The sequence below is a fragment of the Halichoerus grypus genome, chromosome 2 (genome assembly GCF_964656455.1).
Source record: "Halichoerus grypus chromosome 2, mHalGry1.hap1.1, whole genome shotgun sequence".
Lineage (NCBI taxonomy): Eukaryota > Metazoa > Chordata > Mammalia > Carnivora > Phocidae > Halichoerus > Halichoerus grypus.
The window spans coordinates 184,421,365-184,435,635 of NC_135713.1; the positions used below are offsets into that span (position 1 = coordinate 184,421,365).

Here is a 14,271-nt window from a genome sequence, read left to right on the forward strand (position 1 = left end):
TACTAATCAGCTAAAGAGCTGCTCTCCCCACCTATATACTTACAGTACTGTATTATTTTGTATTTACATTGTAACAGGAATATTTTCCCTTATTTATTGCTAGAGAACAGCTACTGATGTCTTATATATATCTTGAATCCAGCCACTATACCAAAATGTTCTTAATTCTGCTTTTTTCCCCCTAGAATCTGTCGAGTTTTCTAGGTATACAATCAAATATCAGTAAAAAGGAATGGTTTTTCCTGTGCTTCTTAGCTTAGTGGAAGGAATTCTGGGATTATAGGAAGAGTAACTTTTCATGAATGCAGAAGTCAGCGGCCTCACGTGCCTCTGCATTAGCTCTGAGGCAAGCAGCTGCTGGATGGTCTCACCTCTTTAGGTACCTCCTCACCTGGGGTTCCTAGAGGGCTGGGAACTGGAGTTCTGGGGTTCCTAGAAGCATAACCAGACATCCTCACCCTGCCAGCCACCTGCACAACTTCCTTCCCTCTTCTCAAAGCAGCTTTGAAATGCAGCCCACCACCCATGTTGCTGGGTTTCTGGGGAAGACAACTAGACTAGGGTTCTGCTCACAGGTGGAGATCAACAGAGGAACAGGGGTGCTTGGGCAAGATCTCTTCTGGACAGAGAAGGTTTTTCTGGTCAGAGATAGTGATGATAATTAATCCTTGCTGAATCCTTACTCTATTATAGTACCTTTTGTGGGGTACTTGTGGGGTGTAGTCTGCACCACAACTCTGTGAAGACCATGCTATCATTATCTTAAATTTCCAGTTGAAGAAGGTGAGGTACAGAGAGGTTAGGAAACTTGCCCAAGGTCACAGAGTTGGATTTGAACTCAGGCCTTGGTTCTTTATTATTTTGTGTTCCTGGAGATGGAACTGTCCTCTTCACCATTGCATGGCAAGCTGGTGACTCAGAGGAGAATTTAGGTGGGTGGGGGAAGAGGGACGATTTTGGCACCAAATTGGTATGGCCAAGGTGAAAACATAAGTTACCATATCCCCTGGCATGCTTGGTATATTTCACAACATACCAAGGAGACACTCTCCCCGTCTCCATGACCTTCTGAGATAGTTTGATCATTATCCCCACTGCATCAGTGAGGAAATGAAGACCCAGGAAGGTAAAGTGACTGGCCCAAAGCCTTTGAGCTATATGTCTGCATTCCAGAGACTTCATGAAGTCTCCCCAGAGGAGACAAATTCTATTTTTCAAGGAGCCAGGAGGAATAAGTCTTATTGCGCAGATGGGGCTGCCAAGGGGCTGGGAGTGGGAGGGATCCGAAGTCAGGGATGAGTCCCAAGGCAGATTCAGGCTTTGGAAAGGGAGGTTGGAGGACTTGAGGAGGTCACAAGGAATGGAAGAAGCCTGCATTGGTGGATCCAGCTGATCCCCCTGGGCTTGGGGAATGTGACAGGAGCCCAGCAGAGGCATGTCAGGAGGCTCCTGCAGTCTGGCTTCCCCCAGGATCTGTTGGAGCAAAGAATTCCCGGTGGCTCCGGGGCTGGGAGGAGGAGTTTGCAACAGGCCCCAGCTTGCAGAGACCGAGAAAGCAAGTGCTGGGTCCAGCCCTAGGGGAGTGGCCTAGTGGCGCTGTAGCCAGCATGGTGGGCAGTGGGAGGGGTGGGACCTGCGCAAGAGTCACGTGCCCTCATCTACACTCAGCCCTTGGCCCACCACCCCAAAAAGAATGTGCGCACCAGGGTTGGGAGAGGGGCGGTCAGGCAGAGGAAGGAACCACGGAGTGGGGGAGCCCCCAGTCTGAGAGCGGAGGCCCTGTTCTCTGGCAACCCAGGCTGAGGGCGGGAGTACGAGTCCTGAAGGGTCAGGCAAAACGGGACGGAGAAGGTGATCGTGGGAGTGGGCTTCTCAGCTGAGGGGATTCCTGAGCATAGGGGGAAAGAATGATGCCCCCCAGGGAACCTCATGATCTCAGTTGGATAATTTGATGCCCTGCTCCCAGCCTCATGATTCAGCCTGTATGTTCTTCATTAGCTTGAAGTGGAGAGGATAAGAGAGTGGGGGCCACAGACCAGAGGGGAATTCCTCATGCTGGCCAAAGGGTCTTTCTTCCATCTGACCCCAAATTCAACTGAACTCTAAAGGGGATGGTTCAGACGAAGCTGAGAGGAATATATTCCACATATATTCCATAGAGAGTGGCACCCTCCCCTGGAAATGAAGTAATCTCTCCATTTTGGGGCCAGAGAAGCTGAAGGCCTGGCACTGTGAGGCGTTGAATCAGAATCCTTGATGTTTGGAGGAAGCTTGGGGCCAACTCCTTTCCCTTCCTGGGCTGGCCAGACATGTCCCCCAGGATGCCAATGGGGCTGAGTACCTTAGAGTCATCAAGCTATGGGGTTGGAAAGAGCTGCTGAATACATCTATTCTGATGAGGGAAGCAAAGCCCTGTACTCAGGAGCGTCCAGTCTGATGGGAGACAGGCTCTGCCTTACAAAGCTCCAGACTGGGGGCACCTGGGTGGCTCAGTCGTTAAGCATCTGCCTTCGACTCAGGTCATGGTCCCAGAGTCCTGGGATCGAGCCCCGCATCGGGCTCCCTGCTCAGTGGGAAGCCTGCTTCTCCCTCTCCTACTCCCCCTGCTTGTGTTCCCTCTCTCGCTGTGTCTCTCTCTGTCAAAAAAATAAATAAAATCTTTAAAAACAAAAAACAAAGCTCCAGACTGGAGTGGAAAGACACATTTAAACCGCTACACACACACACACACACACACACACACACACACACACACACAGAGGATTTGGCAAGAGACAGGATCTGAGCTTCAGAGAGGGTATGTAACTTGCCCAAGGTCACAGCAAGTATTAGTGGAGCACAGATCCCCTTCCTCCCTCCTTGTTGCTGGAATTGCCCTCAGGGCTGGGAAGCAGTGGGGGATCCGTGGGGATCTCAGAGAGGACCCTGTTTGGGTTCCTGTGCCTTGGCTGGACCCGACGGCCTTGTCTGGGTGCCATGGGCTGTGGCAGGAAGGGCTAGCACAGATGCTCTTGCTGGTAGAGCTCAGAGAAAGAAGGAGGCAAGGCTTCAGGGAACAAAGAAAATAAAGTCATAATAAAATTACTGGGTTTCTGTGGCCATTCAGTCTCCCTCCCTCCCCAGCTGCTCACCAGGGAAATACTCCCTGAAAATAGGAGACAGAGCTAGGACAAAGGGCCAGAGTGAGAGGAGGTGGGAGAAGAGAGAGAGAGAGAGCGAGAGCGAGAGCGAGAGCGAGCGAGCGAGAGAGAGAGAGCCATCCGCACTCCACACACACAACCCCCAGGGAAGCTAGTCTGTGTGTTCCTGGGTATGTTTCTCTCTGCTTCTGTGTATGTTTAAGTCCCCGTGCCTCCTCCTGGCTCATCCCCGTGTGTTGTCCTTCTCTCCGTGAATGCACAACCCGTGAGTGCGCGTGTCCGTGTACCATCATGGTGGGGCTTCGTGCGCAGGCTCTCACGTGCCAGTGTGTGGCTCTGACAACCTCGTGTGTGTCGCTGCGTGTCTGCCTGCCCGTGTGTGCACCTTCTCCAGTGGAAATGTGTGTGCACTTGGGGAGTCCCTGCGCCTGGGTCCCCGCATCTGCTCGGCTCTGTGCCTTGTCTGGGGCTGTTGTATTTTGAGGATGGGGGTGGAAAGGTCTTTAATTCCCCCTTCTGAACCCATCTGAGCTGGCCAGGAAAGGGGGAGAGGCGGCCACTTTTCCCTCTCTAGGCTAGTCGTCACCCTGGGGCTCAGTGGCTCCCCCAGGGTCCGACAGCCGGGCTCCTCAGAGAAGGGGTGGGGCAAGGGCTGGCTAGAGAGAAACCAGAGCTGGAGGCTCTCCTCTTCACCCCTCCTTGGGATGGGAGAAACAAGAAGGGAGGGCATGAAAGAGAAATACTTTGGGGGTCAGAGAATTTTTCTTTTCCACCATAGCTGCAAAAATATTACTCACCTCCTAGAAGAGGGGCTCCCAGGTAAAGGGGGACCTTAGTCCCTTGAAAACCAGCTGTCTGTGGGCAGGGTTCAGAGGAGTCTTTGCGGAGGCCTGAAGCCACCCCCACCCCTCTGTCTCAGCTCCCCACTCCTCCCTTCTACCTCTAGTCCCCCCATCCCACCCCCTCTGAGGCCACAGGAGTCCTGGCCAGGAAAGGGTTATCCAGGTGAATGGGGGTGGGAAACACCCGTGGGATGCTTTTCTAAAGGAAGAGGCTTCAGTGGTCCTGAGGACTGAGAGCTGAGAGGATATTTGCCGCCCCCCACCACAAGAATGGAAAGAATTGAGTTGAGACTCCAGCAGAACTAGCAAGGCTTAATGGGGGAGGAGGGAGAATGGGTGCATCATCTCCTCCTTGGAAGCAAGAAATCAGTGTAGCCTTCTCTCTGGCCTTTCCCCTCTCTACCCACATCCCTTACACTTTCTGCGGAAGTCCTGCATCTCCAAGACCCCGTCTACACAGGCCTCCGCTACCCGGATAACATTCCATTGACTCTGGATCCCATCCCAGAGGCAAGTTCAGGCATCCAAACTCCGATGAGGTTTGGAGCTGAGTAATCAGCTGCTAGCGCTAAGCAGACATTTTGTCCGGGGGACAGCCAGCTCCCCACCCCCACCTTGCACAGCAGATTTGGGGATGGGGGAGGGTGGGTCTGTCACTCCGTGTCTTCCCAGCCCCCTCCCACCACTGCCTTCTCCCACTTCCCACCTGCAAGTAATTTGGCCAATGGGAGGGCAGTTAAGATTGCAGTGTGGAATCCCTCTAGATCTGTGTGCATTTGGTGGGGAGGGGCTACCTCCTCCCGCCCCCCCCCCAGACCCTGTGCACCCTTTTCCTCTTTGCAGCAGCAAATTACTTGTAATTATCTCACATTGAAAACCTTCAGGAGCTGCTCCCAAAATTGCTTTAATTGAATTAATTGAATCTCATTTTGTTGGGGGAGAGAATGGGGGGCCTGTCTTAAAATAGCATATGGAGAGAGGGGAGGGAAGCCCCAAGTCAGCTTTTCCCCTTGGCTGAGACCCTTGTAGGTGAGAGAGTGTGTCCTGGCCTCCTTCCCATTCTCCAGTCTCAGCTGATTTTATTTATTTATTTATTTAAAGATTTTATTTATTTATTTGAGAGAGAGAATGAGAGACAGAGAGCATGAGAGGGAGGAGGGTCAGAGGGAGAAGCAGACTCCCTGCCGAGCAGGGAGCCCGATGCGGGACTCGATTCCGGGACTCCAGGATCATGACCTGAGCCGAAGGCAGTCGCTTAACCAACTGAGCCACCCAGGCGCCCCGTCTCAGCTGATTTTAGATGCCCTTCTGCATTTAGGACCTCTCCTGTGCCCTGCTTTCGAATGGTGGTGACAAGGAATGCGCGTAGGTCTCCAGCCTCCAGCCCCATTCCTCCTCCCTACCCTCGGGAGGCAGAGAGGTGAGAGGTGAATGGATGGTGGTGGCAGTATGCACTCCCCCTGGCCGTGACCCCTTCTCCCCGATAATCACCCAGCAGCCAAATGCCATTTGTGAAGCGAGTCCTATGTTCCAGGCACCGTGTCAAGCCCGTTACAAGCACTATCCCACTTCGTGATCACAGCGACACTGTGAAGCAGGTCCTATTAGCATTCCCATCTTGGGGCGGGAGGGAGGAAAACCAGGCTCACAGAGAGGTTAAGTAACTCGCCAAAAGTCACACAGCAGAGCTGGATGCTTTGCAGGCCCAAACTGCCATTCTTAACCATTCGATTTTTGTCCCCGCTCCATTATTGACCTGATTTTCCCAGAGGGGAATCTTCGTGGGGAACCCCAGGGTTCCCCTTCTACAGCTCAGATGGCTTGAGAGAGGTGATGGGGCACATCCCCCCCCCCACCCCGGGGTTTCAAGTCCATCCTCACCCAGGAGCCCAGGGAGGTTGGACCAACTCCCAAGTGGAAAGGACTCTGGTTTCCCCTGGAAAGGTCGGGTGGATGGGGGCAGGGAAGGGTGGGGGGGAGCTGGCCTCTGGCTGGGAGAGTAATTATACTCCTTCTGCTACTTAACTTTACAACCTGGGCTGTTGTTTTAACGATGCGACTCGTGTTGGGCTGTCCAATTAATCTCGCCTTTGGAGGCTTTCCGAGATGGGGCGGTAGATCTTATCTTGGGTCTGTGGAAAGAGGAGTGCAACCTGCAGTGGGAGGAACAGCCTCCCTGAGGGCCTGTGGCCTCCAGGAAGCCCCAGGGGAGGGACCTGGGGCTGGGCCCTGAGAGCCTATGGAGCTGCGGCCTAGGGGCAGGGGAAAGCCCAGAGGAAGAGGGGGTGTTTTTGCTCTTGGCACCATCACTCCTCACTGCTCTGATCTTGGCTTTGGCCCACTCCATGCCTCTTGCCATCCCCAGGATAACCCTCCAGGTGTATTGTGGCGAGTGGGGGTGGCCGCTGACCCAGAAGGGGCCTAGGAGGGGCTGACGGCAGGCCCATTCTCCCCAGACTGGGGGTTCCACTGACTTTGTACCCCTTCTACTCTACAGAGACCCCAATGTGGGCCTGTCTCGGGCCAGGGGGATTGGCTCGAAGTGTCTGCTTGGGCTTTTCCAACTAAGGCAGCCCCCCGGTTCTCAGTGCTTGGGAACAGGTTTAGGCAGTGACTGGGAAGATGACTCGGGAAGTTTTTGCCTGGAATTGGAGGCCCCTCCCCCGATCCCTTGGGCCAAAGCTGGGCTGGATTCCCTGAATAGTTCACAGCCCTGTTCCTGGGCCTCTCTGCCACTGGGTGCTGTGTGTGTGGTGGCGTGTGGAGGCCACGAATCTACCGCTGGGTCCAGGCCCAGGTGAAACCCCTGACTTATGCCAGCACTAGTTCTTCTATCGTGGCCCTTGCCACACAAGGGGCTGGTCGTCCGGCTGGCTCCCCCATGTGCCCCAGTCACCCGGTGTCTCCGGGATCTAACACGAAGCAGAGGCTTCACACATGTTTGTTGGATGGAGGAGAAGTCCAGCTCCTTCTGGGATTTTCTTCTCCTCCCCCTTCCCTTGCTTGGCTGGGGCCTCTCCAGCCCAAGGAGCACACTGGGAGGACTGGACTGGCTCAGTGGGCATGTCATCTTTCCAAGTGAGCAGGGACCGGAAGATGGAGCCCCAGGGGGACTCCTGTCCCTGGCTCCCTCCAGAACTGGGCCAGCACAGAATTTGCAGGTGAAGACCACTTAGACTTTGGTCCTTTGCAGTATTGGCATCTTCCAGTTTTATACTGGAGTGTATGAAAATGGTCATTAGAACATTCCAGAGCTACAACCGCAAAGCTAGTTAGTTGTAGAGGCAAAACTTGTATCCTGTCCTCTAGCTCAGTGCTGGAAGTGTCTAATGGGAGACGAGAGAGAGAGAGAGAGAGAGAAAGAGAGAGAGATGAGCAACCAACCCCCACCCCTAGAAGTCAGGAAACAAACAGACTCACAGCCAGGGCCCAGGTTTTTGTACAGATTTAATCTCCAAAAGCTCCTGGTGTGGATTATAAATAGGAGCAATTCCTTTGGACAGAGACAGCTGTGAGGAGCTGAACTGCCAGCCCACCCTCCCTATTTGGGGGTGTCTTTACTTACACTCATCCAGAGAGTCTGTCTGCCCTCCCATTCTCCCCAGACTGTTACCCTACAGGCTCCCAAGAGGGTGTGCATGTGGAGTTATTAGGTACTAAGGGTGGGAAAGGAGGGGATAGGCTCTTAATAAATACCCGTTGAATTACAAGGATAATTGGATGTGTTATCTACCATAACTGAATAGACATGGGAAGAAGAAGGCTTTTTTAGGAGAAGAGCATGAGTTACCCACAGGTCCACAAACTCCACATTTTCGGCATCTCTTCCACTCACAAGATGGTGAGGAGGTGTATCAGTCATGGGGATAATGGGCCAACCACCAGGGAAAATCGGTGAGGGGGGACCCGATGGTCCTCATCGTGAAGACAGAGGATGCCCACTTCACTTCTGCTTTTGCTCGTAACAGGGTTGGGTGAGGCCCAAGGCACACAGAGAGGAAAAAATACTCAAGTGTTTCTTTGTTTTGCCTCCAGGCCGTGGTAGACTGCAGTCCAGGGAAGGGGTGGGAAGTCAGCCGATAACTCTCCCTCCAGAGCCCCTGATCAGCTGGAGGGAACGGGTCCAGTCCACGGTCATGGTGGGGCCGGTGGTTAAGACCAAAGTCCTGATTAGGCAGTTTGGGTTACAGGGCAAGGGAGAGAGGACTCCACCTCATCCTTGTTCTCCTCTAACTTCTTGTCCACTTGACAAAATCGATCTGGAGCTGGTTTCCTCTGGGACCAGAAGGGGTGCAGGTGGGCTGGGTCCTGGGCTTTGTGGAGGACAGGAGCCTGACCTACCCTTCCCGGGACTCACATCATCTGAGATGGAGCCAGGACATCTGGGGAGTGATGCTGATACCAGGCTCCAAAGCTGTTGCCATAGCCACCAGTGGGCAGGGCCCCTGCCTTGGGCAGATCCCAGAGGGATGGAAGGGGCGGGGAGCAAGGAGACAAGGAGGGGGCTCTCCCAGGCAAGTCCCCTTCCTGTCCTCCAGAGTTCTGCTTCAGGAGCTTCTTGTATTTGGAGCGTTTGTTCTGAAACCAGATCTTTACCTTTGGAGAGAAGAAGGGAAAGAAGGGAAGATGAGGAGGAGTATGTGTGTGGGAGGCGGTGAGCCAGGGAAAGGGACTCAACAGTGGTGGGTGCAGTCCTAGGAGTGGAGCAGAGGTTGGGGACATACTGCAGTCCTCCAGAGTCCCTGAAGTTGCTGGGGGTCCTGCCCCTGAGCTAGTATCCAGTTTGCCAGGTCTGGGTGCCCTCGTCCTCTACCTGCATCTGCCTCCCTCACCCCAACACACCTTTTAACACATTCCCCCAACACCTAACTGAGGGCCGGCTCTTAACACGCCCTGGAGAACTGCGACAACAGGGCTAGGGGACTCCTGGGGCACCCCCCTGGGGAAGGGGGTGAGTTCCCAGAGAACACATCTGGGGAAGGCTAGCTGCAGGAAGGACGGGACGGGCCTCACCTGGGTCTGGGTGAGGCCGAGCTGCGCCGCCAGCTGGGCCCTCTCGGGCAGCGCCAGGTACTGTGTGTGCTGGAAACGCTGGTTCAGGTGCTGCAGTTGCAGACTCGAGTAGATGGTCCTCGGCTTGCGGAGCTTCTTGGTCGGGGCCTGCGGGCGCAGCTCCGAGGGCTCCGGGGACAGCGGCGGCTTCTCCGAGTCTGGGGGGCAAACACAAGGCGGTGTGTGCGGGAAGGTGAGAGGGTCTGGCGGCCGCTTCAGGAGCTCATTTGCATCTCGTTTGCATGCAGGCCTCGGACGGGCCAATAGCGCAGGTGTCTACCTCCGCTCCACGCCCCCTTCCGACCCCACGCCCCCTGTGCGCCACGTGGAACAAGAAACGGTTCTTGCCCTCAGGGAGCTCCCACTCTTACGGGTCCTGTGACCCTAGGAAGGGAGCGCCACGGGCCGGAGCGAGGGTACAGGTGGCGCCAGGGGCGGGAGGTCAGAGTTCAGGCGGGTGCGGTGGCGCCATTTTGGGGTGGGGCGGGGCCGAAAGGCTCGGTCGGGGGCTGGGCTGAGGCCTAGAGCGGACGGGGGCAGGGCATTCCAGGCGGAGGGAACTCCAGAGCAATGCTCAGAGGCCCCAGACAGTGTTTGCGTGGCAGCCTCCCCGCTGCCAGAGGAGGGGTGGGTCAGAGGGGCCCGGCCAAGCGGGCCTTGAAGGCCAGGATGCGCACCCGCCTCTCCCCAGCATCAGAGTATGGAAAGGGCCCCCAGGGTTTGCCATCCCCTATTGCAAGTCACAGCCCCTCCCCTGGGGCGCACCCTGCAGGAAAGGTGATCAGCTCTCCCCTCCCCCATGGCCGGCTGGCTGGGGCAGACGGTTTTCCGGGACCTAGAAGCCCGGTGGGATTGAGGCGGCCCCCTCCTGCGCCCCGCCACAATCACAGAAGGGTTCACCGTCCGCGGGGAAGGTGGCCCGGGTTCGGAAAGCACGCAGCGCCCGGCAGCGCAGGCGCTCGGGGCCGCTCCAGGATCGCGCTGCCATGCTGCCCCACGAGGTTTGGTCACCTCCTGCCCCCAGGCCCAGCCACTCTAGGAATCTCGGCGGGGTAACAGTGGCCCTCGAATGCCGGGGGTGCGGGGCGAGGGGTCCTCTTCTTTCCGTCTGAGCAGCCCCAGCCTGCGCCAATCTGTGGGGACACCCCGGGACCATTCCATTCGGGTGATAGGGCTGGGAGGACCAAGTGGCCGGAATGCCCCCGGGCTTAGGGCCACGTTTGCAGCTTTCCACGCGGGTCTGCCGGGCCGTCCCAGCCGAGAGAGCTTCGTGGCCCCGGTGCCCAGACGCAGCTGGTGTCCGCCCGCGTCCCGGACCCTCACCGCGCTCCTCCCTCCGGCCGTGCTCCCGCAGATGTGTGGTTCCCCGCGCTGGGCCGGCCACGGTGACCGGTTGCCTTCACCTCCCCCGCATCCCTACCCGGTGGCCCCGGGCGCTGCGGCTTCTCAGATCCACCCTCCTCGACCCCCGCCTCGGCCAATTCCCAGAAAAACCGTTGGGTTTCCGCTCCCGCCCGCGCCTGTCCGGCCTCCCCTGCTTCGACCCTACCGCTCGCAGCCCCAGGCCGGCCGCCGAGGGACCGACCCCCCGCGCCTCTCTGGCTTCGGGGAGCGCGCGGCTCAGGCGGGGACGCAGCGCCTGGGAGGCAGCGCGGGCTACTCAACTCCCCCAGCCCTCGGCGCCCTAGCTCTCCCGGGGGCGCCCCTTCAAGTTCCTTCCCCGACAGCTGCCTTTCCCCACACCCGCTGCGGCAAGTCGCGACTGGATCTGCCCCGGTCGGGATCATGGAGCCCAAAGGCCTCCTTCGAGGCGCCGGCGCCGCAGCCGTCCGCTCAGCGGGGTGGTTGTGCAGCTCGCTTGGAGCCAAACTTCTCCCTGAAGCAAGGGTGGACATGGGGTGGGGGCAAAAGGAGGATTCAAGCCCTCTCTTGCACCCCAATCATTCAATCTAGAATGCGCAAAGCCACCAGTTTCGGGAGAAAAATGCTACCATCTAGACTAAGCATGTGTATGGTTTTCGTTGGATCCGGGGAAATTCTGTAAAGAAAGGGAGCTCTCCACTCTCTCGTCGTTAGACCAAGCAGAGGGATGGCTAAGAGTGTGGAGGACAGGAAGGAAAATACTAACCCTATAAACAATTCTCTGAAGGACAAGCCTATCTTATTCCCACCCCCACTACACACACATACACACATATGTGCCGTGTACTAAAGGGAAGAGTCCAAGGGATTCTTTTGTAGAAACTAGATCATTTGTATAAAAAAAACCCCAAACCAAACAAACACACAAACCTCCTCTCCCGACTGCTCCTCCTCTAACAAGGACAGACCCAGCAGCCTGGGAGAGGCAGCCCAGTTCTGGCACAGAAGGAGGTTAATTTTGGGGGCTCTGAGGAAATTCCCTAAAATCCTCTTTTCTGGCCTCATGCAGTGAAAGTCAATTTGCAAGGGCCAAGTGCCTGGAAAACAGGCACACACACCCTTTCTTTAGGCCTCAGTTTGCCCATCTGTACACCAAGGAGGTTGAGCTCCCAAGTCTTTAGGGTCACTTCTGGCTTGGATGATTTCTGAGCTCCTGTGTTGGAGTAAGGGAGAGAGATGTCTTGGTCCAGGCCGACTCCAGCAAAGCCACCCAGTGGATGTGCAGCCTTGGAAGAGACTGAGCTAAAGACAATTGTGGGGGCAATTAGGTGGGAGCAGGGAGGGCAGGGGACCTGAACTCTAATCTGGAGCTAGTACAGGTGGGTACGTATAGTGTGTTACAAGCGTTCTGCCCATACCAGGCACAGGACCAGGAAGACAGGCTAGCTCCTTGGCCTCTTTGAGGCCTTCCAGTAAGCACTTTCTCAGGGGCTCCAAGTTGCTCCAGACAACGGGAACTGGGGCCTAACGCATCCCCCACTAAGGCAAGGGGTGGAGATGCTCCAGACCGCCTGCTCCTTCAGCAGGAAGGCCGAGGGAACCAGGATCTACAACTAGAGACTGCCGGACCCACCTGTGGCTACTTTCTTAGAACAAGGAGTGGTGGGGTCCTGGCCCCAGATTCTGCCAGGCCAGCCTCCAGTCTCTGTCAGGCACATTCAGGCGCCGGCCAAGGGAGAGGAGGAGGGGCCCCGAAGCAGCCCCCACTTCCACTGCCCTCCAGCTGTGACCTGACTTCCATTTGTCTGGCTTTGGCTTGAGCCCCACTTTCTGAGACAAGACAAACGGGGAGAGGCGACTTGGGGAAGGGAAGGAGGGCACGACGGAAAGAATATTGGGGCAGGGGCTAGGCACCCACACCCACATCTGGATTGTTTCAGTTTTCCGTTACACGTAGGTACACACAACCCCGCTGCTCCAGGGGGTGGGGTAGGGAGCCCTGCCGCCGGGCTTCACACAACTGCAAATCGAAACCAGGTCGTTCTTGAAAGGAGACCTAGATCAACTCGCCCCCGCCCCTCCCCCCCCCGTCTCCCGCCCCATCCCTTCGCCCTCCCCCCACCCCCAGATCCCGTGGAATCTGAGTAAGGTTTGAATCCCGCTAGCTGCGCCCAACCAGGCGAGGGCGAAGTTTAGGGACGCACAGGATCAGGACCCCAGATGTGGGAAGAGCCGCGGTGGCCGGACTTACCTGCCTTCGGGTCCTGCTGAGAGGGTGCCGTCGGTTGCTGACAGGACAGGTAGGAGTCTCCCGGGGTCGCCGGCGCAGTGTAGGAGTAGGACAGGAGGTGGCCATAAGGCCCAGAGTAGGGCAAATCGGAGGCGACTGCGGTTGCGGGGGACAGACCAAGCGGGTAGGTAGCCACTACCGATGGGACAGGGGCGATGTCCGGGAAGATGGCTTTGGAGGCGTCCCGGCCAGGGAAGGGGCAGGGCAAAGAGGTCATTGCGGCCGGGGCCGGGGCCGAAGGGCCTAGGCCATGGCCCGGCACGTAGTCCGCTCCCTCCGCCAACTCTCTTTTTTCCGAGCCTCGGGCGTTGGGACCGGATGAGCCCCCCAGCCGCTTCCCGCACACTTAAGATTCCCCGGAAAGTGTCTCTCTGCGCCTCTTCCAGCGGAGAGCGCGCGCCTGGGAAAGGGGTTCCGAAGGGGTGCCCCCCATGGCTTTTCCCCTCCCCCCTAAATCCATGGGGCCCCCCCTCGTCTGGCTCTTGGGTTCAGTTCCCGGGACCCGACGGGGGCACCGCCCACTTAGACGCCGCGGATTGGCTGCTGCACGCGGTGACCTCACGGAGGCTGGAGCCGGCGCCCGCCCCCCCGGGGCAGCCCGCCGCAGGGAACTTCAGAACCGCGAGAGCAGAGGGGCGGTGCGCACGCTCCAGGCCCAGCCACCTCGGGGGCTTCTCCGAGAGGGCTGCTGGGGTGTCGTGGCGATTGGGCAGTCTGGGAACCGCGGTCTCAGTGGCAGAAACGCGAGGGAGCTGGCGGGGCCGGGACGGCCCAGGGCGAAGGGAGCAGGGCCGAGGCGGAGGCGCGGCGGCTGCGGGGGCTCCGGGCACCGCCTGTCGCGCTCTCCAGCTCTCGGGGAGCCGCACCGCCGTTCTGATCCCGCCGCCACCGACCCGCAGGGGATTCGAGACCAGACCGCCAGCGCCGGCAGCTTATTCAGCTCGTCGGAATGCGCCGCTGCCGAGCGCCGGCAGTTTGTTGGTAAACAGACGCCGGGTCGGGGGAGGTGCCGCCCCGCGGCCAGCCTGTCCCGCACGCGCGCGCCACACACGCCCCCGCGGGGCGCCCTGGGCCTGACACGCCGCGACCGCCGCGACCGCGCCTCACCGCACCCCCACCCCCGTCCCGGCTTCCGCTTCCGGCAGGGGCCCAGGTGCGCGGGCGACACCGAGGCTCCCGCCGGCCCCCGAGGCCCCTGGAGTGATCCGCCGTCCTGGCTTTGCCCGTGCGGCAGCCCGCCTTTCCGGGCGCCCTGGGAGGCTGAAGTCTTGCACGAACCGGGACAAAATCCGCCGAGTAGGAGGCGAGTCCTGTTCGATGACTATCGCGAGGGCGCAGGAAACACGGCGGGCCTGTCTTGGTGGCCGCGTTTTCCAGTCTGTGCAGGACCTGCCTCTGAACTTCGGTACCCGAGACCTTGACAGGCAGGTGTCCACGTATACGAGTTATCTATGGCCACAGGTAGACAACCACACGCAGGCTCCATTCAGATACAACAGAGATACAACGCAGGTGTCTACGCTGATGTTCACATTAGCATCCCTCCATGAACGGAGAGATCCATTAATGGATCTGCAAATACGGA

The 14,271-nt window shown here is 57.8% G+C and overlaps 1 protein-coding gene across 1 annotated transcript; it reads right to left on the bottom strand.

The window, feature by feature from the left end:
• Window positions 1–7,520: 7,520 nt before the first annotated feature.
• DLX4 (distal-less homeobox 4) lies at window positions 7,521–13,017 on the bottom strand. The gene is made up of 3 exons (XM_036094817.2): window positions 12,648–13,017; window positions 8,996–9,192; window positions 7,521–8,578 (listed from the first exon to the last, which is right to left on the bottom strand). The coding sequence occupies exons 1-3, from the start codon at window positions 12,901–12,903 to the stop codon at window positions 8,336–8,338; spliced, it is 696 nt and encodes a 231-aa protein (XP_035950710.1). The 5' UTR covers window positions 12,904–13,017; the 3' UTR covers window positions 7,521–8,335.
• Window positions 13,018–14,271: the final 1,254 nt, after the last annotated feature.